At 36.7% G+C, this 24,302-nt stretch overlaps 1 protein-coding gene across 11 annotated transcripts in view; it reads left to right on the top strand.

Moving 5' to 3' along the window:
• The window catches only part of RABGAP1L (RAB GTPase activating protein 1 like), a 737,216-nt gene that overhangs the window by 65,011 nt on the left and 647,903 nt on the right, over positions 1-24,302 (top strand). For all 11 annotated transcript variants that reach the window (XM_078356264.1, XM_035280064.3, XM_035280065.3 and 8 more), the window contains 4 exons: positions 8,246-8,456; positions 12,807-12,981; positions 21,211-21,368; positions 23,185-23,295. Coding sequence is in view for 8 of the 11 variants with exons in the window: in XM_035280064.3 (XP_035135955.1) it covers positions 8,246-8,456; positions 12,807-12,981; positions 21,211-21,368; positions 23,185-23,295 (655 nt within the window). In the remaining 3 variants the exon portion in view is untranslated. The remainder of the gene's footprint in view (positions 1-8,245; positions 8,457-12,806; positions 12,982-21,210; positions 21,369-23,184; positions 23,296-24,302) is intronic.

Here is a 24,302-nt window from a genome sequence, read left to right as displayed (position 1 = left end):
GTAAGGGTAGGTGACCTGTTTATGCCTGGTGTCAAGGAGAAAGTCTTCATTCTTTTATTGATTTTTTTTTTTAAATTATTTGGTGACAGGGTCTCATTCTGTCATCCCGGCCGAAGTGCAGTGGTGCAATCACTTGAACTTCTGGGCTTAAGCAATCTTCTTACCATTCAGCCTCCTGAGTAGCTGGGATGGCAGGCATGTGCCACCATGCCCAGCTAATTTTTTTTTTTTTTTTTTGGCAGTCTTGGGGTTTTGCCATGTTACCCTGGCTGGTCTTGAACTCCTGGCTTCAAGCGATCTGTCCACCTCAGCATCCCAAAGTGTTGGGATTACCAGTGTGAGCCAGTGTACCTGGATCTGGCCTCTTTTACTGATTGAATAAAAGTTCTGAGTTTTACTCTGGACTAACGGAACCATTTTCTAGTGGTGAGGGAAATAACATGAACTGACAGCTATAGGCCTGGGTTACCTTCAAACCTCTAAATAAGTCAGTCTGACAGAGGGGATAGGATTATCCTAATTGGCTTAGGGAACTTGTGATTAATTTCTGAACCTTGGTACAGGGTAAGTATAGGTATAGCCAAACTGCTACACAATAGGACTATGATACATGTGTGTAGGGAATGTAATCACAGCACCTTCCATGATAGTTTTGATATTTTTATTCATTACAGGTGTATTCACATTTATTTTATAGAGTATTATCATACCAATTTTCAAGCAGTTGATGATTCCAACAACTAGGACATCTTGGGATTGGTCTGTGGATTATTTTTTCACTTAAGAATAGGTCACCCTTTTATGTTTTTTTGTTTGTTGAGTAATTGGTTTGTTCCCCAGATTTTTTTAATCTTATGTTTTTTGACTATTTCTTGTTAAAATCCTCTGAAGAATGTTGAGTTTGTGTTTTGTTTTGTTTTTTTAAAGCAGACATTCTGTCTGGTTGTGTTCAGACTGCAAGATCTGTCTTGGTTTCTGGTTTCAAAGTCATTTCAATTCTTAAAACCTTTGCTGTGCTGCTTCAGAAGCACATGTTCTACATGTATACACAGTTTGTTAGTTCACACACAGAATTAGGGGATTATCTTCTTCAGCTCTCTCCCCTTTAAGATTTCTTCACACTCTGGTTTCCTTGGACCCGTTTTCCTGCTTTCTCTGAGTAGAAAGACAGGTTTCTTTTTTAGAGTTTTTGCTGCTTTGTGCTGTGCAGAATTGTATGTCTGGAGCCAACTTTTGGACAAAGTAGAGAAAAGAGAGGGAAAATGATAGAGATTTTCTTTTCCATCTTTGGACTATAGGAGCCTCTTTACTTCAGTATTTTAGCCTTTGAGACACATTTCTTTTCTTCCAGATTATAGATGGGTTACAGTATCACTGCCACTACCAGCATTGCAGGCATTTCTGTGATTGGGGCTAGCCTGTGGTAGAACTGGGTGAGAAAACAAAACAGAAACAAGTCATGATTTCCCAAATACTCTCTAGTTTTCAGGGACCTCTTTTTCTGTTATTTGGCCAGAAATACTGGATTTCTTTGTTTTGTTGCTCACTGCACAGTTCTGTAACTCAGGCCACCCTTATGTCAAAGCTGGGAGGTGATAATGAGAAAAATGGAAAACACAGCACTGTAACAGAGGTTCAGGTTGTTACTTTCCTCTCCAATCTAGCTGTTCCTGTTTACCTTTTTAAAAGAGGCTGGGTGTGATGGCTCGTGTCTGTAATCCCAGGGCTTTGGGAAGCCAAGGTGGGCAGATCGCTCAGAGCTCAGGAGTTCAAGACCAGCCTGTGCAATGTAGCGAAACCCCATCTCAATAAAAAAAGAAAGAAAGGAAGTCCTCAGGTAGTTGCTTTTTAGATTCTGTCAAGAGTTTTCAGGTATAATCTGTAGAAGAGATAAATTATAACAGATTTATCACTTCAACTTGACTGGCCCAGTTCAATCATCTTGAGTTCTGCTAGTTTTTGCTTCAAGTATTTTGAAGTTCTGCTATTAAGGGCATAGTCACTTAGAATTGTTGTGTTTTCCTAATGAATTGATCATTTTAGCATTGTGAAATATCTTTTTTTCTTTTTAAAGTTCCTTGTTCTGAAGTCTAGTTTTTCTTATAATTAGTGTTTGCATGGTATGTATTTTCTTTTTCCTTAAAAAAAAAAAAAAAACTTCACCTACTTTTGTCTTTAAAGTGTGTTTCTTATAGATAGCTTTTTAAAATCCAGTTTGACAATCTCAGTCTTGTAGTTGGGTTTAGACTAGGGTAAGCAAACTACTATCTGTGGTCCAAATTCCATTCCTACTTGTTTATGGTGTGGCTTGCAAAGTAGAAATGATTTTTACATTTTTAGATGATTGAAACACGTCAAAAGGAGAATAATATTGAGACATATGAAGCTTACATGAAATTCAAATTTCAGTATTCCATAACCAAGTTTTAAATTTTGTTAAAAATCTGTGGAAGGTTGTTTTCTCACTTGTATAAATACTTGCATAATATTGTAGATTTTGTCTCTTGGCCCATAAAACCTAAAATATTTACCATATGACTCTTTACAGAAAAAGCTGACCATTTCCTTTGATGTAATTTTTAATATGTTTGGATCTAAATGTACTTATTCTCTTGCTGTTTGTTTTCTCTTTGTCTCTTCTGGTTTTTTTTCTCCCTTTCCTGCCTTCTTCTAGATTACTTTTTAATGTTCTGTTTTATCTCCATTATTGGCACATTTGCTATGTAATTTTGTTTTATTATTTTAGTGATTGCTCTGGAGTTTATAACCCAAGTCTGTAACACATGTACATTCTAATAATATCATAACACTTCATGTACATTGTCAGAATCTTTTGTTACCTTCTGGACTTTATGCTTCTGCTGTCATTCATTTTGCTAATGTATATGTTACAAATTCTACAAAATACTGTGGGTTTTTTTTTTTTTTTTACTTTAAATAGTCTATTTTCTTTTTGGCAGAAAGTTGATTTTATTTAGGTAGAGAAAAGAGAATGAAAGGAGAAGAAGAGAAAGGCTTCCATGAAGAGTGTGGAAGGGGTTATATTTATAGTCTGTTATATTTTGAAGAAATTATAAATCTAAGGAATAGGTCTTTTTCTCCTACTGGTGCTCTTCAGTTTTCTCTGTATCATTTTCCTGTAGCCCAAAGAACTTCCTTTAACATTCCTCTCTTCTTCTGCAATTTAGAAACTGCTATTCTATCTACCTAGGGCATATTTTGCTTCAGATCTTGTATTTTTTCAGCTTTAGAATTTCTTTTGGTTCTTTTTTATGTCTTTCATTTTTCTTCTTATTTTGTTAGACGTTTTTCTTTAAATCCTTGATATATTTATAATAGTCACTGTATAGGCCTTATCTGCCAATTTTTTCATTTGTTATTTTTGGATCAATTTCTATACTGTTTTATATTTGGGGTCTAATAGAGTCATGAATCTTGGGTTACACAGACTTGTGAAATACCTCTTCAAACAATTTCTGTTTGGCTTCTTCTTTTCCCTTTTTTATTTATATTATTTTTATTGGTTCTCCTTAGTTCCCACTCATCTTATATATATATTATTATTATTATTATTATTATTATTATTTTTTGAGACGGAGTCTTGCTCTGTCACCAGGCTGTAATGCAGTTGCACAATCTTGGCTCACTGCAACCTCCGTCTCCTGGGTTCAGGTGATTCTTCCACCTCAGCCTCCCGAGTAGCTAGGACCATAGGCGCGTGCCACCACGCCCGGCTAATTTTTTTTTTTTTTTGTATTTTTAGTAGAGACGGGGTTTCACCGTGTTGGCCAGGATGGTCTTGATATCTTGACCTCGTGATCCGCCCACCTCGGCCTCCCAAAGTGCTGGGATTACAGGTGTGAGCCACTGTGCCCGGCCTTTTTTTTTTTTTAAAAGACTCTAGTTACACATATGTTAGACCACTTGAACTACTTAATCACTCAGGCTCATCATTCTTGCTGTTGCTGCATAAGTGCTTGTTACATTAAGAAAAATACGTAATAATATATGTATATAATACAAAACAAATAATTTAAACATATTAAAATGTATTTGTAGTTTTTTATTTATCCCTTTTGAATTACATTCTATTGAACCAACTGAAAAAAGGAGAAAAACAAGTTTCAGTGGTTGAAGAACATGTAGATGAAGTAGTTCATTTTGAATGGCTTCAATTCCTTAACAAAAAAGTGGTGAAGTTTCATATTTTAGCATAATTAGGAGCTGGAGTAGGAGAATTTGAAATGGCTTTTGTGAATTATTTTTTGAAATCCTATCCTACTAGAGGAATCTGGGTGATGGCAGTCTGAAAATGCTGCAAGGACCTAGTTCAAGTGATACAGGTATGCTTGATTTTGTACAGCATGAATGTAGGTAGTAACAGAAGAGAAGCATTTGAGATAAGCAGAATGTGGATTTTAGGTGGGGACATGGAGAATGTTATACTACCTTATACATGCCGATGGATGCTCTCTAACCACAATTGGACTACTGCTGCCTGCATTTATTTTAGAATAAAATGAACAGTTTTTTTTTTTAAGAAATTCATTATGATGAGGATGGAATTGGGTGAAGCAGTCATAGATTCATTCATTGAAAATAATTATTTTGAGGAAAAATATTCCATTGGAACACTTACATAGTTCATAGAAGCCAGCAAACCAGGAATGAGGGAGATAAAGAGCTGACACTTGTTGTTGGTATGAGATGTAACATTTTAACATTGCTTTTTTTTTTTTTTTTTTTTGCTTAAGGAGTTAGGCTGCTTAATAAATGTGGTACAATGATGGATCTTTTTTTTTTTTTTTTTAGGGATGAAGGAAGGAAGGAAGGGAGGAAGCGGGGAGGGAGGGAGGGAAGGGAAGGAAGGAAATCAAGCAATGAGAGAGACGTTGCCAACCTGGATCTAGAGGTTTACAAGTTGATTTCTTTTTTTTTTTTTGAGAGAAGGAAAGAAAAAAAAATAAGTAAAGGAGAGGAAGAAAGAGGAAGAGAAAGAGGGAGAGTAAATGGAAATATTGCTTTATTTTGAAAAAAATTGGGTATTATTAATGGCTAATCAGTGTTTCATTTAAACTTATGGGTAGGTGTGATGTGGTATTGACAAGAATGTATTTTGTGTATTTGAAGTGGAGAGCTCTATAAATATTTATTAAGTTTACTTGTTCCGGATCTGAGTTCAGGTGCTTGATATCCTTATTAATTTTCTGTCTCATTGAGTCTAAGTCTCTATGTATCTGGGTGTTAGGATCGTTAGCTCTTGTTGTTGCATTGATCCTTTTACCACTATATCTTTGTTGCTTTAAAATCTATTTTATCCGCTACAAGATTTGCAACTCCTGCTTTTTATTTATTTATTATTTATTTTTGCTCTCCATTTGGTTGGTAAATCTTTCTCCATCCCTTTGTTTTGAGTCTTTGTGTATCCTTGCATGTGAAACAGGTTTGGATGTAACATGCCATTGGGTTTTGGCTGTGTCTTTTGATTGGGGGATTTAGTCGATTTAAATTTAGGGTTACTGCCATTTGATGTTGACTGGCTGTTTTATCCATTCGTTGGTGTAAATTCTTCTTTATGTTGGTGCGCTTTACTTTCTGGTGTATTTTTAGAAAGGCTAATACTGGTTGTTTCTTTCTGTGTGTAATGCTTCTTTCAGAAGCTCTTGTAAAGCAGGCCTGGTGGTAATAAAATCTCTGAGTTCTTGCTTGTTCATAAAAGATTTTATTTTTCCTTCAGTTGTGAAGCTTAGTTTGGCTGGTTATGAAATTCTGGGCTGAAGGTTCTGTTCTTTGAGGATGTTGAATATTGGCCCCCACTCTCTTCTGGCTTGTAGAGTTTCTGCTGAGAGATCTGCTGTAAGTCTGATAGGCTTGCCTTTGTGGGTAACATGACCTTTCTCTCTGGCTGCCCTTAGTATTTTCTCCTTCGTTTCAACCCTGGTGAATCTAATGATTATGTGCCTTGGGGTTGCTCTTCTTGAGGAATATCTTTGTGGTGTTCTCTGTACTACCTGGGGTTGAATGTTGACCTGCTTTGCTAGTTTAGGAAAATTTTCCTGAATAATATCCTGAAGGGTATTTTCCAGCTTGGATTCATTCTCTCCGTCGCATTCAGGTACACCTATCAAACGTAAATTTGGTCTTTTCACATAGTCCCACATTTCTTGGAGACTTTGCTCATTCCTTTTTATCCTTTTTTCTCTAATCTTTTCTTCACGTTTTATTTCATTAAGTTGGACTTTGACCTCTGATATCCCTTCTTCTGCTTGAACAATTCGAGTGTTTAAACCTGTGCATACTTCTCGGAATTCCTGTATTGTATTCTTCAGTTCCATTAATTCACTCATACTCCTCTCTAAGTTGTCTATTCTCAATAGGATTTCATCAAACCTTTTTTCAAAGTTTACGTTGGACTACAACATGTTCTTTTAACTCATCGAAATTTCTTATTATCCATTCCCTGAAGAGTGATTCTGTCATCGGGATGCGCTCATTCTCCATCAAGCCTTGTTCCATTGTTGATGTGGAACTGTGATCGTCTTTAGAGGGAGAGGTGTTCTGATTTTGAGTGTTCTCAGCTTTTTTACGCTGGTTTCTTCCCGTCATTGTAAATTTATCCTCCTGCCATCTTTAAATTTACCACCTTTCAGATTAGGTCTCTTGAGTGGGCGTCCAGGTTGTTAGTTCCCAGGGCCAGAGCAGCGGCGTTAAAACTGATGGTGCTTTTCTGCCCAGGATTCTCCTGTCGGGCTTCCTTCTTGTGTCCGTAGTAGGCGACTCTGCCTTCCTGGGGCTCCAAACCTCGGTCAGAAGGGGAACCGGTCCCGTTTACTCTGACCCGAGCGCTGCGGCACCAAGGTGCCGTCACAGACGCTGTGCCAGGCTCTGGTGTCGTGCTGGGGGCCCTTGTGGGTCCTCTGAACCTGTTTACTCTGCTCCAAGAGCTGCCGCGCCGAGGTGCCCGCGGAACCGCTGCGCCGGCTACGAGAGTCGCGCTGGCCACCTGTGTGTTTCCTCCACTGGGGGATCTTCTGCTCCGTGAGCGACCAGAATTTGTCTGAAAGTGTGGCATCCTCTATTTCTCTGCTCCTTCCCTGAGAGCTGCAATCCCGGATGTTAGCGATCGGCCATCTTGGATCCTTCCGCAATGATGGATCTTTACAGTCAAGAGAAACTTAACTGGTTTGCTTTTATTTAATCCTTATTATTTTTGGCCTAATTCACACCATCTCCAGCATAGTTTTTTCTCCTTATTGTTCTATATCACTTGTTAACCCAAAAGTGGAAGGTCTCAATTGAAAGAGGTTTATTTAGTCAAGGGTTTAGTATGTGCCTGGGAAAAACAGAAGCCACAGTAGCAACTGTGGCCTGTGCTTTTCCAGAGGAGTTTTGAAAACTTCAGTGTTTAAAGAGGAAAGTGCAAGCACAAGTTAAAGAGGGAAAGAAAGGTAGGCAGTGAGGCAAGTGGTTACATTCTTGTGAAGCTCCGACTATCCTAATAAATCTACATTTTACATGTGAAAAGAGGGAGTAAAGGAAAAAGTTATGCGTTCATCTTAGTGTAGGTGAAGGGATGATTTCTGATCTTGTCTCCTGTGTCTGTGAAGATAAGCTGATAATTGACATTGTCAGGATGAGATTTGGCAGAACTCAGTTGTAGAGCTAGTTTATGGGAGGATACATATCTTTAAAGATTTAGGGGCTTACAAGCTCACAAGGAATTTTCTTGAGTAATCTGTGAGGGAAGCCATCTGGGGAGATATGTGCCCTGGCGTATGGATGAGGCCATGACACGGGCCTGTGACACAGCTATCTGTTTGGGAACAAAAGAAAGGCAGTATTGTGCGACTCAGTTCCCGGGCTTATCTTTTGCTCTGGCATAGTGAGTTTGGAGACCAGAGGTTCTGTTTTCTTTCATTTACTTGTACTCTATATTTTTGATTTTTTAAAATATAAAGCTTAAATTTTTTCTCTCATCTGAAGAATTTATAGCTAAGTAAGATAATATTTTGGGAGATTTGAGAGTACGAAATGGCTGGCTCTGGAACTCTGATGTAAGATTTAGGATTTTAAAATCCTGGAATCCTAAATTTTAAATCCTAAAAATTTAAAATATAAAAGAAATGAAAATACAGAGAGACCTATATTTTGTTTGAAATATTTCATTTCTTTGTGGGCTTGGCTAGATTATAATGATGGTGGAGTTTTGCATTGACTTTTGAGTATTTCTTTTTTGTTTCTTCAGAAATTTCTACACCCAGATCATCTTCTCCAGGTGGACTACCTGAAGAAGACAGTGTTTTATTTAATAAACTGACCTACTTAGGATGTATGAAGGTTTCTTCACCACGTAATGAAGTAGAGGCTTTACGGGCAATGGCAACCATGAGATCTTCCAGTCAGTACCCCTTTCCTGTTACCCTGTATGTGCCAAATGTACCGGAAGGTTCTGTGAGGTAAGTTCTAAGTTTTTTTCTTTAGTCACGTAAAGTAAGTCTGTTGGGTGGTGGCGAGGTTGTTACAGCATCATCACGTGTAGGACTTGCTGTGAACTCACACTGTAGGCATGCAAAGTAATTTAGACTGTTTGCTGTTTGAAAGGAGCATTTGAACAGCTGATTAGTTTATTCTTGCACTGTAATAAATACCTAAGATTGGATAATTTATAAAGAGAATAGGTTTAATTCGCTCTTGGTTCTGCACGCTATATAGGAAGCATGATGCTGGCCATCTTCTTAGCTTCTGGGGAGGCCTCAGGAACTTACAGTCTTGGCACAAGGCAAGGGGAAACAGAATCCTCTTACATGGCAGGAGCAGGAGCAGGAGCAAGAGTGGGGAGGTGCCACACACTTTTAAACAACCAGGTCTCATGGAGCTAACTATCATGAGAACAGCACAGAATGTTTATTTATTTAAAAATAAACGGTTTATTTTTATTTTTATTTTTTTATTGCATTTTAGGTTTTGGGGTACATATGAAGAACATGCAAGATTGTTGCATAGGTACACACATGGCAGTGTGATTTGCTGTCTTCCTCCCCATCACCTATATCTGGCATTTCTCTGCATGCCATCTCTCCCCAACTCCCCACCCACCGCTGTCCCTCTCCTATTTCCCCCCCGACAGATGCCAGTGTGTGATGCTCCCCTCCCTGTGTCCATGTGTTCTCATTGTTCAACACCCACTTATGAGTGAGAACATTGGTACTAAACCATTTATAAGAAACTGTCCCTATGATCCAATCACCTCTCACCAGGCCCCACCTCCAACATTGGAGATTACAATTTGACATGAGATTTGGGTGGGGCCGCAGATCCAAACCCATATCAACAATTATGCTTAGAATATTATAAATAGAAATAAAACTATAAAAATAGTTGTGATGTGTATTTCTCTATCCTGAATGAGCATAAATATCTGCCTTCAGCTTGTCAAGTAATAGTGGTTCAAAGAAACGAGTGAGTCATAGATTTTAAGTTATTTACATTAGACTGTAAAGAAGCAAAATGACTTCTTTCTCTTATGCTTAATTAGGAATAATACATTATGTCATCTGAACTTTTAGTTTCTTTAAATTTAAGTCAGGGCTGGGTGCGGTGGCTCATGCCTGTAATCCCAGCACTTTGTGAGCCTGAGGCAGGTGGATCACTTGAGGTCAGGAGTTCAAAACCAGCTTGGCCAACATAATACAAAAATTAGCAAGGCATGGTGGTGCATGCCTGTAATCCCAGCTACTTGGGAGGCTGAGGCAGGAGACTCGCTCAAACCTGGGAGACAAAGGTTGTAGTAAGCCAAGATCATGCCACTGCACTCCAGCCTGGGTGACAGAGACCCCCATCTTAATTAAAAAAAAAAGTCAGATAATGTTGCTCTCCCACATTCAGCCTTTGCCTCAGTCACATTTGCGGTTATATTTGAAATCCTTATCATGATAGCCACTGTTGACTTACTGCTCCAACTTGTTCTTCCCCTCTTCCTCCTTCCTTCCGTTCTTCTTAGTCTGTTTGGGCTGCTACAACAAACTGCCATAGACCGGTGGTTAACATACAATAGATGATTATTTTTTATAGTTCTAGTGGTTGGGAGTTCCTAGATCAAAGCTCCAGCATATTTGGTGTCTGGTGAGGGCCTGCTTCCGGTTCATGTATTCTTACATGGTGGAAGAGAATGTAAGAGCTCCCTGGGGTTTCTTTCTTTCTTTTTTTGAGGTGGAGTTTCACTCTTCTTGCCCAGGGTGGAGTGCAATGGCACAATCTTAGCTTACTGCAACCTCCGCCTCCTGGGTTCAAGCAATTCTCCTGCCTCAGCCTCCTGAGTAGCTGGAATTACAGGCATGTACCACCACCCCTGGCTAATTTTGTATTTTTAGAAGAGAAGGGGTTTCTCCATGTTGGTAAGGCTGGTCTCAAACTCCTGACCTCAGGTGATCCGCCTGCCTCAGCCTCCCGAAGTGCTGGGATTATAGACGTGAGCCACCACACCCAGCCCGGCTTTTTTTATAAGGATACTAATCACATTCAAGAGCACTTTTTTTTTCTCTCTCTCTCTCTCTGTCCTTCTGTCTCCCTCCTCCCTTCTCTCTCTTCATTCATCAAAAGAAGATGCAGAATTGTATATGAGTGTGTGTTTGTGTGTAAGATATGCAAGAATATGAAGATAATCTGTTTTCTTGCATTATTAGTACCACTGTCCTCTCCCTTTCTCTCTCATCATTCACTATATTCCAGTCATAACTAGCCCTTTATTCATTCTCATAGGACTTATCAGTCACATTTCCCACCTCAGGACCTTGGCATATTATCTTTATACCCCCTAAGTAATCTTTCCCTGATTTTCCAATGTTTTTTTCTGTTTCTCTTCAGTTTCATCTCAATAAACATTTTATCATAAGAAGTTTTCCTTGGTTATATCATGTAACTCTCTTCTTCATACTGGGCCTTTTTTTTTTTCCCTCATAGCACTTTTCTTTGAATTGATATATTATATTTATTTGCTTATTAGTTTATTGGATATCTTCCTTGCTAGATTATAAGCTTGTGAGAACAGGTTCTTTGTATTTTTCCCTGCTGTAAGCTTCAGTGGCTAGGGAAGTTAAGTGATTCATTGCAAGATTTTAGCAAGTATTTGCTGAATGAACAAATAAGCAGACCAGGTCAAGGAAATGAGGTTCAAGTTGTCTTGAACCTGGAATATTCCCTGTAAGTTGCTTTAATCTTTCTAAAACACTTACTGATTTGCCTCATTCTCTAAAGTTTAGAATGTAGGAAAACTTCAGCAAAGTTCTGAGTACCAAAATAAAAGCAATATAAATTTAGAGTGTTTTGGTAAAAATGCTTTGAATTTTTCAGGAAAGGGTTTTGCATGTTTATTATTTATATGTTATCTTCTAAAGATGTCAAAATATCTTTTCAAAGAAAAATTGTTTTCAAAATGTCTTCTATGTTGTCCGTTTAGCTTCAATTTGCCAAACACACCTTGACAGTGGTTTAGTGTTTTGACTTGCTCTTTATTCCTGGGGTTGTCCCCTTACCCCTCAGTTTCTGAATTTGAGATCTTGAAGGGGTGTTGAATGTTTAGATCAATCCAGGACTTAAAATTTGGTTTTTCGTTTTGTTTTGTTTTTGAGACACAGTTTCACTCTGTCGTCCAGGCTTGAGTACAGTGGCACGTTCTCGGAGCGCTGAAACCTCTGCCTCCTGGGTTCAAGTGATTCTCATGCCTCGGCCTCCCCAGTAGTTGGAAATACAGGTGCCCTCTCACCATGCCTGGCTAATTTTTGTATTATTAGTAGCGATGGGGTTTCTCCATGTTGGTCAGGCTGGTCTTGAACTCCTGACCTCAAGTGATCCACCCACCTTGGCCTCACAAAGTGCTGGGATTACACATGTGAGCCACTGCGCCCAGCCAGGAGTAAGGATTTGTGTAGGGAAAGTCAGAGAATTATTTGCCTTTAAATCCCACAGACTCCTTTCAGTTTTTATATTCCATTGTTGAATTCATCTTTGGAACCACCTGACCTTTCTCTGTGGTACAAAGGGCCTCAGTTGAACAATAAATTGGGGCTTAGATAAACTAATAGGTGCTGCTCTGAATAAAAGTGGACTCTCCAGGGATAGTCTGTAGTATTCTATACGGCATTCCTTTTGCCATAACAGAAAATGACTAGACTTTAGGAATGGGCGATACAGATGTTACCAGGCATGTATACTTAGCTTTGGAGTAAATGAGTTGGATCATAGGAAACACAGGAATGAAGAAATTGTCAGAAGATGATAAAGAATTTATATGTATGTGTGTGTGTGTTATGAATAGGAAGATAATTTGTTCTCTCTTGCATTGTTAGTTCCAGTTTATTTTTGTGATTTTAAGATAGTTATGTTTGGCTGGGCTCAGTGGCTCATGCTTATAATCCTAGCACTTTGGGAGGCTGAGGTGGGTAGGTCACCTGAGGTCAGGAGTTTGAGATGAGCCTGGCCAACATGGTGAAACTGTGTCTCTACTAAAAATACAAAAATTAGCCCGGTGTGACAGCAGGTCCTGTAATCCCAGGTATTCTGGAGGCTGAAGCAGGAGAATCACTTGAACTCAGAGGTGGAGGTTGCAGTCAGTCAAGATTGGGCTACTTCACTTCAGCCCAGGGGAAAGAGCGAAACTCTGTCTCAAAAATCAAAAGATAGTTATGGTTATCTTATATTGTCATAGTAAAAATATTTGTCTTTGTTCTTTTTTAAAAAACCAAACTGGAAATATGTCTTTTTTCTTTGATAGTAAATATTTTATCTAACTTTTGATTACTGTTCTACAGAATCATAGACCAATCCAGCAATGTGGAGATAGCATCTTTTCCAATCTATAAGGTGTTATTCTGTGCGCGTGGACATGATGGAACAACAGAGAGCAATTGCTTTGCATTTACAGAGAGTTCCCATGGTTCAGAAGAATTTCAGATCCATGTTTTCTCCTGTGAAATTAAAGAGGCAGTAAGTATAATATAGTGTAGCAATTTGCTATAGAGATGAATTAGGGTAATATTTTTGAGCTCTAATTTCACTGTCATTTAAATAACATTACATAAATTTGGAGTATGTTTCTAAAGATAAAATTAATATTTGTAATGACATAGAACTAAGTCATGTGGAAAGCTAAGTCTGCTATATCTGCTTAGGTAGGGCACTCTCACAGCTTAGCAAGTGTCATAGAAAAATATAAATGGATGAGCTGCTCTTCCACCATACCAAGGTAGTAAATTGCTTATGCTCAGAAGGGAGACTATTTTTGCAGCTCTCTTATTAGTTTGCCCTAGTAGATTGGTCCATGTGATTTAAAGAAGTGCCTATGACAATACCTCTTCTCTGATGGGCTTGATAATTGCATATTGCTTTCATTTAGATATTGCATTAGGCTTATTTTATTGATCTCTGTGGTTTTCACTGGTGATTATTTGTTTTGTGCTTTCTCACTCAGAGGCTATATTTTACTCCAGAGAACTGGCTTAATTAAAAATAAATGCTCACATAGAACAGGTATAATAACTTGTAGTCTTTTGAAAATGCTAGTAAGTTCTTTATAACAATTATTAATTGGTAGATTATTGTTAGGAGAAGTGATATAGATTATATGCTGTTAAATACGTTAGAAAATTTCTTTTCTACATCTATTGAATTATTTCCAATTTTAAAATGTTGAACTGTTAGACACTTAGTATTTGTAACCATTTCAAAGGCATTCATAATGGGCATGGATGGGAATGTCTCAGGTTTGTTTGCTTGTGAAAAAATAAATTATCAGCAGAAAATGTTGAAAGCAAAAGTTATTCTATTCTCTATCATGAAACATAAATAAATCATTCTATTAACAGAAGTTTTGAGTTTATTTCTGGCCACAAAATGGAAATTCATGGAAATGTAGATTTTTGTGAGTTTGATATAAAGCATGATGGGTATGTCAGTTCTTGTGCCCTGGTCATCAGTTCGTTTTACACTAAACTGAACATGCACAGACACATATAATTTAGATTGTAATTCTCTGTCAGAACCCATGCCTTATAAAAGAAGTTCAAGTTTTGTGTTTTGTTTTTTTAGATAGGGCTTTATCTATTTTATCTCAGCACTTATATATCTATGTGTTTACTGACTTCTTGTTCAAGATGGTCTGATAGATAGGAGAGAGAATAAGTATTCTGCTAGTGTGCCTCACATATAGTAGACAGTGAATATAAATATGCTGAAAGAATATATGTGTTTTTGTGAATGAGGGGGGGCTATTTCTGATCCTTACGAACTCCACTGCAGAAGTGGGGAAGCAGATGGTAGAATCCCGGCATTTCATGTTGGCAGCCATCACTTAACACACCTGTGTGATTTCCGAATCACTGGAGCTCAACAGCAAGAAAATGAGCTTTGAAGACCTGGAGAACCTGCTGCTTAGAGAGAGAGAGAGAGAAATGCTGCTGCAGAAGGAAGCTGAATTGCTGCAAGAAGGTTCCATAATTGATGGTATGAAACTGTCTTTTGGATTGTGGCATCCACTTGGGTTTAGAGTAGGGGAAATGTTTGTTATTTTTGAGAGCTTTCATGGTAGGTAAGCAGTGGAAAAAACTGGGAAATTCTTGGCCAGAACGTTTTGGATATAGTATTAAATAATATCAATTCTATTTCTAGAGATCATATTTGTCCCATTGCAGGTTGTTGTTTCCATTATTATTTAATTTAATTTTTACAGTACATTTTAGAAAGTGTTATATTATGGGGGCATTAGTGGTAAAATATATTGTTTAAAGGAGAAATACATGACAGTATTTATTAAACCTTATTATGAGACATAATTTCTTTTAAAAAATTTTAAAAAATCCTACTCCAGGTAATGAATGAGACATCAGTTCTAAATGAGGAATAACCCAGTGTAAATAGAGACTATGCCAGGCACTGTGCTAAGCATTCGTTTGATACTCGTAACAACCCATGACCAGGTTGTACTTGTTAGACAGGTGACTTTATGTTTCTCTTTGCCTGCCTGGAACAGTCTTACTTTATGCTTATTGTCCAGGTTATTACTAATACTCTCATTTATATTCTCAGAAATGTTGTGGTTTGGATGATAAATTGTATGATTATCGATTGTTTATCCTGTGGCTAAGAGACTGGGTGATAAAGCTGGGTTTCAAATTGAAATCTCTGACTTTGAAGAGCCATACAGTTTTCATTAATAACTTTCCTGTTGCTTACATATTATAAAACACAAATGTGGATTTTAAAAATATGTTTAAAAATATCTTTATATAACACTTTGAAAATATGTTTATAAAACATTTTTAAAATATGTTAAAAATATATTTTAGTTATGTTTTATAAAAGGACTTATTGGTAACATAGCTTGCATTTGTGTTTTACCTGACCCTTTTACAGAAGCTGTCCAACATCTTCCTCTCTGCCTTAAAAAATAATTATGCTTTTAATTAATCTGAAGTCTTTTAGTTACGTTTACTGGTCATCTGGTTGTCTGGTTCCCAGTTTTCTGTTCTGTGGTGAACACCTTTAGTCTTTGGTATTTGAGTCCCTGTTGAGGGACACAATTGGCACAGATAGTTCAGGAATCAGGTGACAGACATTCCTACTGCTTAAGTATATACTGTGCAGCAATGCCAATTTATTTTTTCTTTTTTTTTTTCCGCAGAGTTTGTGGATGAGAGCTGAAGAGGTTTGTCAGTTAAAGGAAGATTTCTGAAGCAGGAGTAGCCAGCATGGCTGCCACTACTGTCACTGTGATGCTTAGTTCACTGTAAAACCCTTCAAACAGTAGGCACCAACAGTGGTAGAAGGGAATCCCAGTGAGGTTGATGGCTCTCTTGGACACCTGTGACACAAGGATTAGGAGTTTGCACAGAAGGGTTAGGGCACATTTGACTTGCAACACTTGGATGTGCTTCTGCAGGACCCTGTTGGAGTAGATTTCGGTAATCTGTGGCGAAAGAGTTGGACGGTCCAGCCAGAAGTATCTTGAGGTCAATGATCTTTGTACAAGGAGAATGATATGCTAGGCTTCTGCTGAAGAATTGCAGACCAAGCAAGGTGTCAGAAAGCGTAGTCAAAAAAATCCAAGGAGACACCTGTTCTTGTTGCATCTTTATGAATATATTATATAAAACTTTAAAAATATACTTTTAAAGTGTTGAGTCTTTTTAAGATTTTATTTCTACTAGCCAGTGTAACCATTCTATTCAAAGCGGATTTTGATGATATTTGTATGTTTTCGGATATTTATCAGTATTAGAAACTCTTGAGTGTTATAGAGGCATAGTTTTTATCATCTGGTGTTAAAGGCATTCAGAGGTATTTCTTGATAAATATCAAGGGAATCATTGGGAAGATACTTATTCTTATTGCATTGTTTTTTCTTGGGGTTGCCAGTATGACACTGTATAAAAGAAAACCTGTTCCTTGCATGGGAATATATTATTTCTTTTCTTTTCTTTCTTTTTTTTTTTTGGAGATTAAGTTTTGCTCTTGTTGCCCAGGCTGGAGTGCAGTGGCGCAGTCTCGGCTCACTACGGCCTCCACCTCTTGGATTCAAGCGATTTTCCTGCCTCAGCCTCCCAAGTAGCTGGGGTTACAGGGCACACATCACCATGCCTGGATAATTTTGTATTTTTAGTAGAGACGGGTTTCACTATGTTGGTCAGGCTGCCCTTGAACTCCTGACCTCAGGTGATCCACCTGCCTGAGCCTCCCAAAGTGCTGAGATTACAGGCATGAACCACTGCACCTGGTGGAAAATATCATTTCTAAACAAATATTTATTGAATTGGTATGTTAGCTCAATGCCTCATTTTGGAAGATAATTCAGAAGTTATCTTGTTAGTATTTTCCTTAAATCGATTTTTTTGGTTTTTAAAAAGTTTCTTGGTAATGTGCCTCTTATTTTAGCTCCTTCCCATGAATAATGTATTTTTGTTAGTTGTTTTTAAAATTTTAATACATACATTTCAAGGTACCTTTCATAGAATGATTTTTCACATTTATTTCTTGGGTGAACTTTTTTTGACATAGAATCTCACTCTGTCTCCCAGGCTGGAGTGCAGTGGCACGATCTTGGCTCATTGCAATCTCTGCCTCCCGGGTTCAGGCGATTCTCCTGCCTCAGCCTCCCGAGTAGCCGGAACTACAGGTGTGCGCCACTATGCCCTGCTAATTTTTTGTATTTTTAGTAGAGATGGGGTTTCACCATGTTGGCCAGGCTGGTCTTGAACTCCTGATCGCAAATGATCCACCTGCCTCAGCCTCCCAAAGTGCTGGTATTACAGGCATGAGCCACCACGCCTGGCCTTGGTTGAACATTTTCTTGATACATGGTGTTTCTAAAAGATTGGGTTATCTTTCCCCAATATTAACAAAAAGACTTCATCTTGGAGAAACTAGCTATGTTATTTATTTTAAATAAATATCTTTATTACTTAATAGCAGTGTTTGGACTTTTAACATGTAACACATATTTGAGAATTTGGAAAATACTGAAATAAAGAGAAAAATAAAAGGTGCTTAAAATTCCACCACAGTTAAGATTTTGGTGTATCTTCATTCCAGATACCTACATGTGCTCTCCTTTCTACCTCTTCAAAACAACAACAAACTCAAATAGATATATAACGTTTTGTGTTTAATGTTTTCTATAAATACTGTTTTCTGGAGAAAGATTGTATTATTTATCAATAAACCTTTGCCTTCTGCAAAGAAAATGCCCATTCAAGACTCTGTGTGTGTGTATGTGATTTAATAGTGTGATATATAATGAAGTGTTTGCCATGGAATGTGTTTTTAATTTTCTTTTCTTGATGTACAGTCAGCCCTCTATATTTGTGGTTTCTACATCCATGATTCAGTTAACCATGGCTTTAAAATATTTGATAAAAAAGTATGGTTTCATCTGTACTGCATATGTATAGACTTTTTTCCTTGTCATTATTCCCTAAATGATTCAGTATAAAAACCATTCACATAGCATTTATATTCAATTAGGTATTATAAGTAATCTAGAGATTACTAAATCTCTAGTATATCTCAAGTATATGGAAAGATGTGTGTAGGCTATATGTGAATATTACACAGTTTTATATAAGGGACTTAAGCATCTGTGGATTTTGGTATCTGGGAGTTTTGGGGGGTCCTGGAAACAATTTCCCAGGGGTACCAAGGGACAACTGTAATTGGTTATCCAGTTTGTTCTAAGAACTATAGATATTGATAATCATTGTTTCTAAAGTTTATCTTGTTAATTCTTGGATTACCTTTTCGGCTTATTCACAGACTCTAGAATTCACAATTTATTTTAACTCTTTTGGTAGAAATGGCAACTTGTAAGACATAGTATTAAATGCAATTTGATTGCTGTTAACGAAGTTAATATACTGTTGTGTTCTTTCTCCAAAAGAGAGAAAGATGGAGTCTTATTTTTTTTCTTCATTTTCTCTGTCACTCTGGCTCAGCTTTGTATACTTAACCTTTCTATAGAGAATTCCTTGAAGCCTTGCTATCTGCTTTAGAATTTGCGAAATTCTTTGACTTTTTTTTTTTTTGATATGGCCTTCCGAGATGACAGGCTGGTTGATGTGACATAAAGAATGTGAAATAGAAGGGAAGGGAATGGGGAAAAAAGAATAAATATGGTTGGGGTTTAATTCTACCAGTGTATACAAAATTACATACAGGTGTTCCCCTGTTTTCACATATAGTGCTTTCTTTAAAATACGCTGAAGCTAAATATATAAAAATCAGACAATAGACTTCATATTTCATTTAGGAGTAGGAAGTAGAGAATACACAAAGCACTAATATTAAAGTCTCTATTTACACTTGACCTTGTAGGCATAATCCTCAATGACATATTTCTAGCATTCTTTGATTCTGTTTTCTTCTATAAACACTTGAATTATTATACTAAATCCAGTAAGTATCCAGCTGATACTGAACATTTCTGCTTTTAGCGTACCTAATGATTCCCTCTCATCCATCCCCAAGCACATTCAACTTACATTTGCTGGAGTATAGGCTGTATGTTCTCTGTTGTATTTCTGGCACCTAGACTAATCCTTGGTACACAAAAGGTAGTCAAATAATATTTGTTGAATGAATGAGTATATTTATCATTTTCTTAATTGTGTAAGATTTGATGCCTACCATCCTTATTAGCATCAATCCTTTGCTGCTTTTGTTATTTTTACTCATTTATATAAGATTATAATGGGAATAGCATGGTAAAGAAGAAATTTTAGGAACATTGTGTTATAAATATGGTGCTGCTGCAGAAGTTGAACTTTAGACTGGCAGGTAGCATTTCTGTAGAGTTGTTGAAAGTTAGACTATTAATTTGGAATTGGGAAGGCATTGTAAGGTAATCATTGATTAATGGGTATAAATGTGGCAATTGGAAGTTTTTGAATGTGTTAGACTGTGCATGTACAAGAAAAAGTGGCAGAATGTATGAATAACACAAAAATGAGGAAAGACCTCAAACTTTAACAGACCCTCCTGTTATATGGAGTATTCCTGTTTTAAGCAAGTTACAAATATTGTATTCCTAGATTAATATAATTCAACAATTATATTAATTTGAATTCACTTTATCTAAAGTGAGGGATTTGTTAATATTTACAGCATTCTTCTTACCTGTACTTCCCAATGTGACATATTGAAAATATTACCTTTGTTTAACCCTTCACATTTCACCTTGTCATTGTCCACTCATGGATGGGCTGAGAAATTTAGAGAATCTTTTGTGCCTCAAGCTCACAAGTTTGTGATGATCTAATGTTTCTTTTGGAACCAAGAAGGAGAATAACTTCTGGAGGAGTATTCGATTTAGAGTACTTCTTCACTTTAAGGAAAGAATATGAGGTATACACACAAACACACACATGTATATACATATATATGTATGTATGTATAAAAGTAGTCACTAGAGTGGTCTAATACCAGTAGAATAGATAAGAATAAGACCATTTCAGCCTTTGTTCTGTGAATCCAGAACAAAATTGAGTAAAAATACTGATAGCTCTTTAAATTATGTTACTGGCTTTATTGCTAAAGCCAGTATTTGCTTTATTCTTTAGCTCTGTATCTAGCCCTTAGAGGCTGAGGGAAGTGAAAAGATAACTTGGAGACTTGGGCTAAAACACTGTTTGTGAGAGTGTTGGGAAGATTAGATACCAACATTTTAGTAAATATCTTAGGATACATTCAATTTCATGGTATATTTTAAAGCCTAGAAATATCTATAAATAAATATAGTTTATATTTTGAACTTAATTCAGTATCTTTATCACTATGTTTAAATGCCAGATTTGAGAGAAGCGAACAAATATTTGAAAGATAATTTTTTTAAAGTAAAAGGAAATAATTCTTTCTTTTTTTTGAGATGGAGGCTTGCTCTGTCACCTCCGCCTGCTGGGTTCAAGTAATTCTCCTGCTTCAGCCTCCTGAGTAGCTAGGACTACAAGTACATGCCACCATGCCTGGCTAATTTTTTTGTATTTTTAGTAGAGATGGGGTTTCACCATGCTGGCTAGGCTGGTCTTGAATTCCTAACCTCCTTATCCACCTTCCTTGGCCTCCCAAAGTGCTGAGATGACAGGCATGAGCCATCGTTCCCGGCTCTCTTGCCTTTCTTCATTCTCAAGATGCTCAGATCCTAGTTGCAGCTCCTAAATTGTAGTTCTTGTCTGGTCTCTAGTATGTATGCTGGTTGTGCTTACTGTTGAACTTTATAAGTTTGAAAACACACCTCAGATTTGAACTTGTTTCCATGAAGTGAAATGATACCCCATTATTAATTTCAAAGTAAAAATTCTGTTTAATTAATTTACTTTTTAAGTGATACTTTTGCAATTATTTCCCTTCTTGGACTTCACATTCATGGCAGTTTTTAGGCTGTAATAATTTAGAGTTTGGATGGTGTACAATTACCATATAAAGTTGTTTACTCACTCTTTTTTTTTAAACACACAAGTGATGAAAATGTTGTCATGTAATATCTAAACAATTGATAAATACTTAGACTATATATATACATATATATATGTACACACACACACATATATATATATATTCTGCTAAAGAAAATTGTGGTCATAGAAAATTATAGATTCAAGAGTTAGGAGAGGGGTATCAGAATGCAATTAAAACCTTTGCCTAATGGTATTTCCCTTTTTATTCTTTTAGGTAAGCAGAATTTTGTATAGTTTCTCTACAGCATTCAAACGTTCTTCCAGACAAGTGTCTGATGTTAAAGACTCAATTATTCCTACCCCCGACAGTGATGTATTTACCTTCAGTGTCTCCTTGGAGGTAAAAGAAGACGATGGAAAAGGAAACTTTAGGTGAGGCATTTGGAAAGATTAAAAATTAGCACTGTGTCGGGAGTACTGGCTCATATAAAGGTTCAAGAAACTTTGTTGGCATAAAATGTGTTGGCTTAAAGCCTCAAATTGATAAATATTTAGCTGGTGAGTGAATATTTTTTATTCTCGTGCTTGTCAGATATTTCTTTATCTTTTTTTTGAGACTGAGTTTCACTCTTGTCGCCCAGGCTGGAGTCCAATGGCAGATCTCAGCTCACTGCAGCCTCCACCTCGCAGGTTCAAGTGATTCCTCTGCCTCAGCTTCCCAAGTAGCTGGGATTACAGGTGCCTGCTACCACGCCTGGCTGATTTTTGTATTTTAATAGAGTTGGGGTTTCACCACATTAGCCAGGCTTGTCTCAACTTCCTGACCTCAGGTGATCCACCCGCCTTGGCCTCCCAAAGTGCTGGGATTGTAGGCATGAGCCAGTACACATAGCCAGATACTTGTTTTCTTAATGATTAAAAAAAATACTGATATTATGGGAAATTTAGTAAAATAATAAAAGTAGAATAAAAACTATGATCTTATCAGACATAATCACTTTTAACATTTGGTTTCTTCTCTTTGTTTATTTCTAGGGGAACTTTTACACAATTGTGTGTGTGTGTGTATATATATGTACACCTTTTTTTCTTTATGTTAAATGTTCTAATCAAAATAGTTTTTAAAAGTTACTGATAATATATGGTTTGACCACCACTTAATTAACCATTTCTTTGTATTGTATATTTAGAATGTTTTCCTCTAGTTCAGATTTTAATAGGAAACTGTTATATTATTTAATGCTCACCTTTGTTCCTTAACTGTGCCTTTAATTCTAATAATAGTTGCTAGGTAGGTATTTCATATGTAGTTGTACATAGAAATTGAGGTCATGTCAAATACAGTTGCTCAAGATACTTTTTAGATAAGACAACCCACATTTTATACATTGATTGTTTTAATGAATTAATTTGCAAGAGTAGTCAGTCTTGCCTAGGCTAGAATTTGATTAACTTGTCCCTGCTATGTATCTCTTTGTCCATCTTTTATTGATATATTCATGGACACATCACAGTCATCTCAAATTCTAGGTGTCTGAAAGTATGTTCTTCTCACTTCCTTTGCCTTGGATTTCAGTTTTACAGGCACTTATGATCACCCAACCAGCTAAACCAAACTTGTGACAGTCTTAAAAATGTTAAGTAAACATTATTCCTAAATTTGTTTTTAAACTAAAATTGAAATCATATAATGTTGTCTTTTTTGTGACAGAGTCTCGCTCTCTTGCCCTGGAAGGAGTACAGCGGTGCAATCTTGTCTCACTGCAACCTCTGCCTCCTGGGTTCAAGCAATTCTCCTGCCTCAGCCTCCTGAGTAGCCGGGACTACAGGTGTACACCACCACGCCCAGCTAATTTTTATATTTTTAGTAGAGATAGGGTTTCACCATGTTGGCCAAGCTGGCCTCAAACTCCTGACCTCAAGGATCGATCTGCCTTGGCCTGCCAAAGTGCTGGGATTACAGGCATGAGCCACTGCACTTGGCCATGTTGTCATTTTTAAGATCTTGCTTTTAACCTTGGTTAGCAGGCAAAAAATAAGGCTCTTGTAAATTCAATTTAAAATTAATGACTTTGTTCCTGACTATAAAATTTATAGTTTGCTACCTGTGGCAAGGTGAGAGTTTAGTATATCTCGAGAATAAGAGTGTTGTTTCTTAAATACTTCGTTGTTTGTTTTAACCTTGGAATAGGTTAATTTAGCATTTTATTAGATTATTGGTAATTTCTATTCCTTTTGAATATTTCAGCCCTGTGCCTAAGGATAGAGATAAATTTTATTTCAAATTAAAGCAAGGAATAGAGAAGAAGGTTGTGATTACAGTGCAGCAACTTTCTAACAAAGAATTAGCTATTGAAAGGTAAGCAGCTTGCTCCTAAATGCTACCACAAACTTGTATTGACATTGTTACTGTCTCAGATGCATTGCTCATGGTGACTTTTCACTATACTTCATTTTCTCCAATTAAAAATGAGGATGATTAATAATGCTTTCTCTAAGTTAGTTGTAACTGGTTCATTGAAAGTCTCAATTGCTGGGGTAAGTAAACATGAAATGGCTTTATTTTTTCAGTTATAACTGCTTCTGAGTTTGTTCATGTCCCTTTTTCTTGTTGTTCCTTATTTAGATACAGCATAAATGCTTTAACTTTTCAGTTACTCTTGATTACTTTTTCATTTAGTTGCTGGAATTTCAGAACCTTTAAAAGACAGATACCCATTTTAAAAATATATAAATACATATATACTTCTGTGTCAATTCACTGGAAAGCTATTCAGAAAAGAAAGGGATGGTAGGACAAAAGATATAAATAAAGTCAGTAACAAATAATAGTTCTGGAAAAAATATTTGTAATATAGATGACAGAAAAATTTAATGTCTACATTACACATGAATTTCTTAATAATTGGTAGAAAGCAGAGGAGAAAAACAGGTCAGCGTATAAATAGACAGATCAGAGGAAAGCTATTGGATGGCTAATAAACATATATAAAGATGTCCTGATTTACAAATAGATAGGGAAATAAGAATTATAGTAACCTTAAGAGGTCAGATTGCAGAAATATGTAGTGATGGTGGGGGTATGGGGAAAAGGGTATTTTCATACTTTTAATGGAAATGTAAAATATATGTATGGCCTTTTTGAAAACCAATTAGGCAACATATATAAAGATTTTAAAAATACCTATAATTGGACTCATAAGTCTTATTCTAGGGAAGCTGTGCTATTGGAAATAAAAGTATCATTATTTAAGGACATATTTGTAAGGACGTTTATTAATAAACTTAAATTAACTCAAAACCTAATACTTCTTTGTCTTTGTTGCTACAAATTTTTTAAATTGAACATTGCTTTGTTATGCCAAA

Source organism: Callithrix jacchus, chromosome 18, assembly GCF_049354715.1.
Source record: "Callithrix jacchus isolate 240 chromosome 18, calJac240_pri, whole genome shotgun sequence".
NCBI lineage: Eukaryota > Metazoa > Chordata > Mammalia > Primates > Cebidae > Callithrix > Callithrix jacchus.
This window is presented reverse-complemented; position numbering and strand designations above follow the sequence as displayed.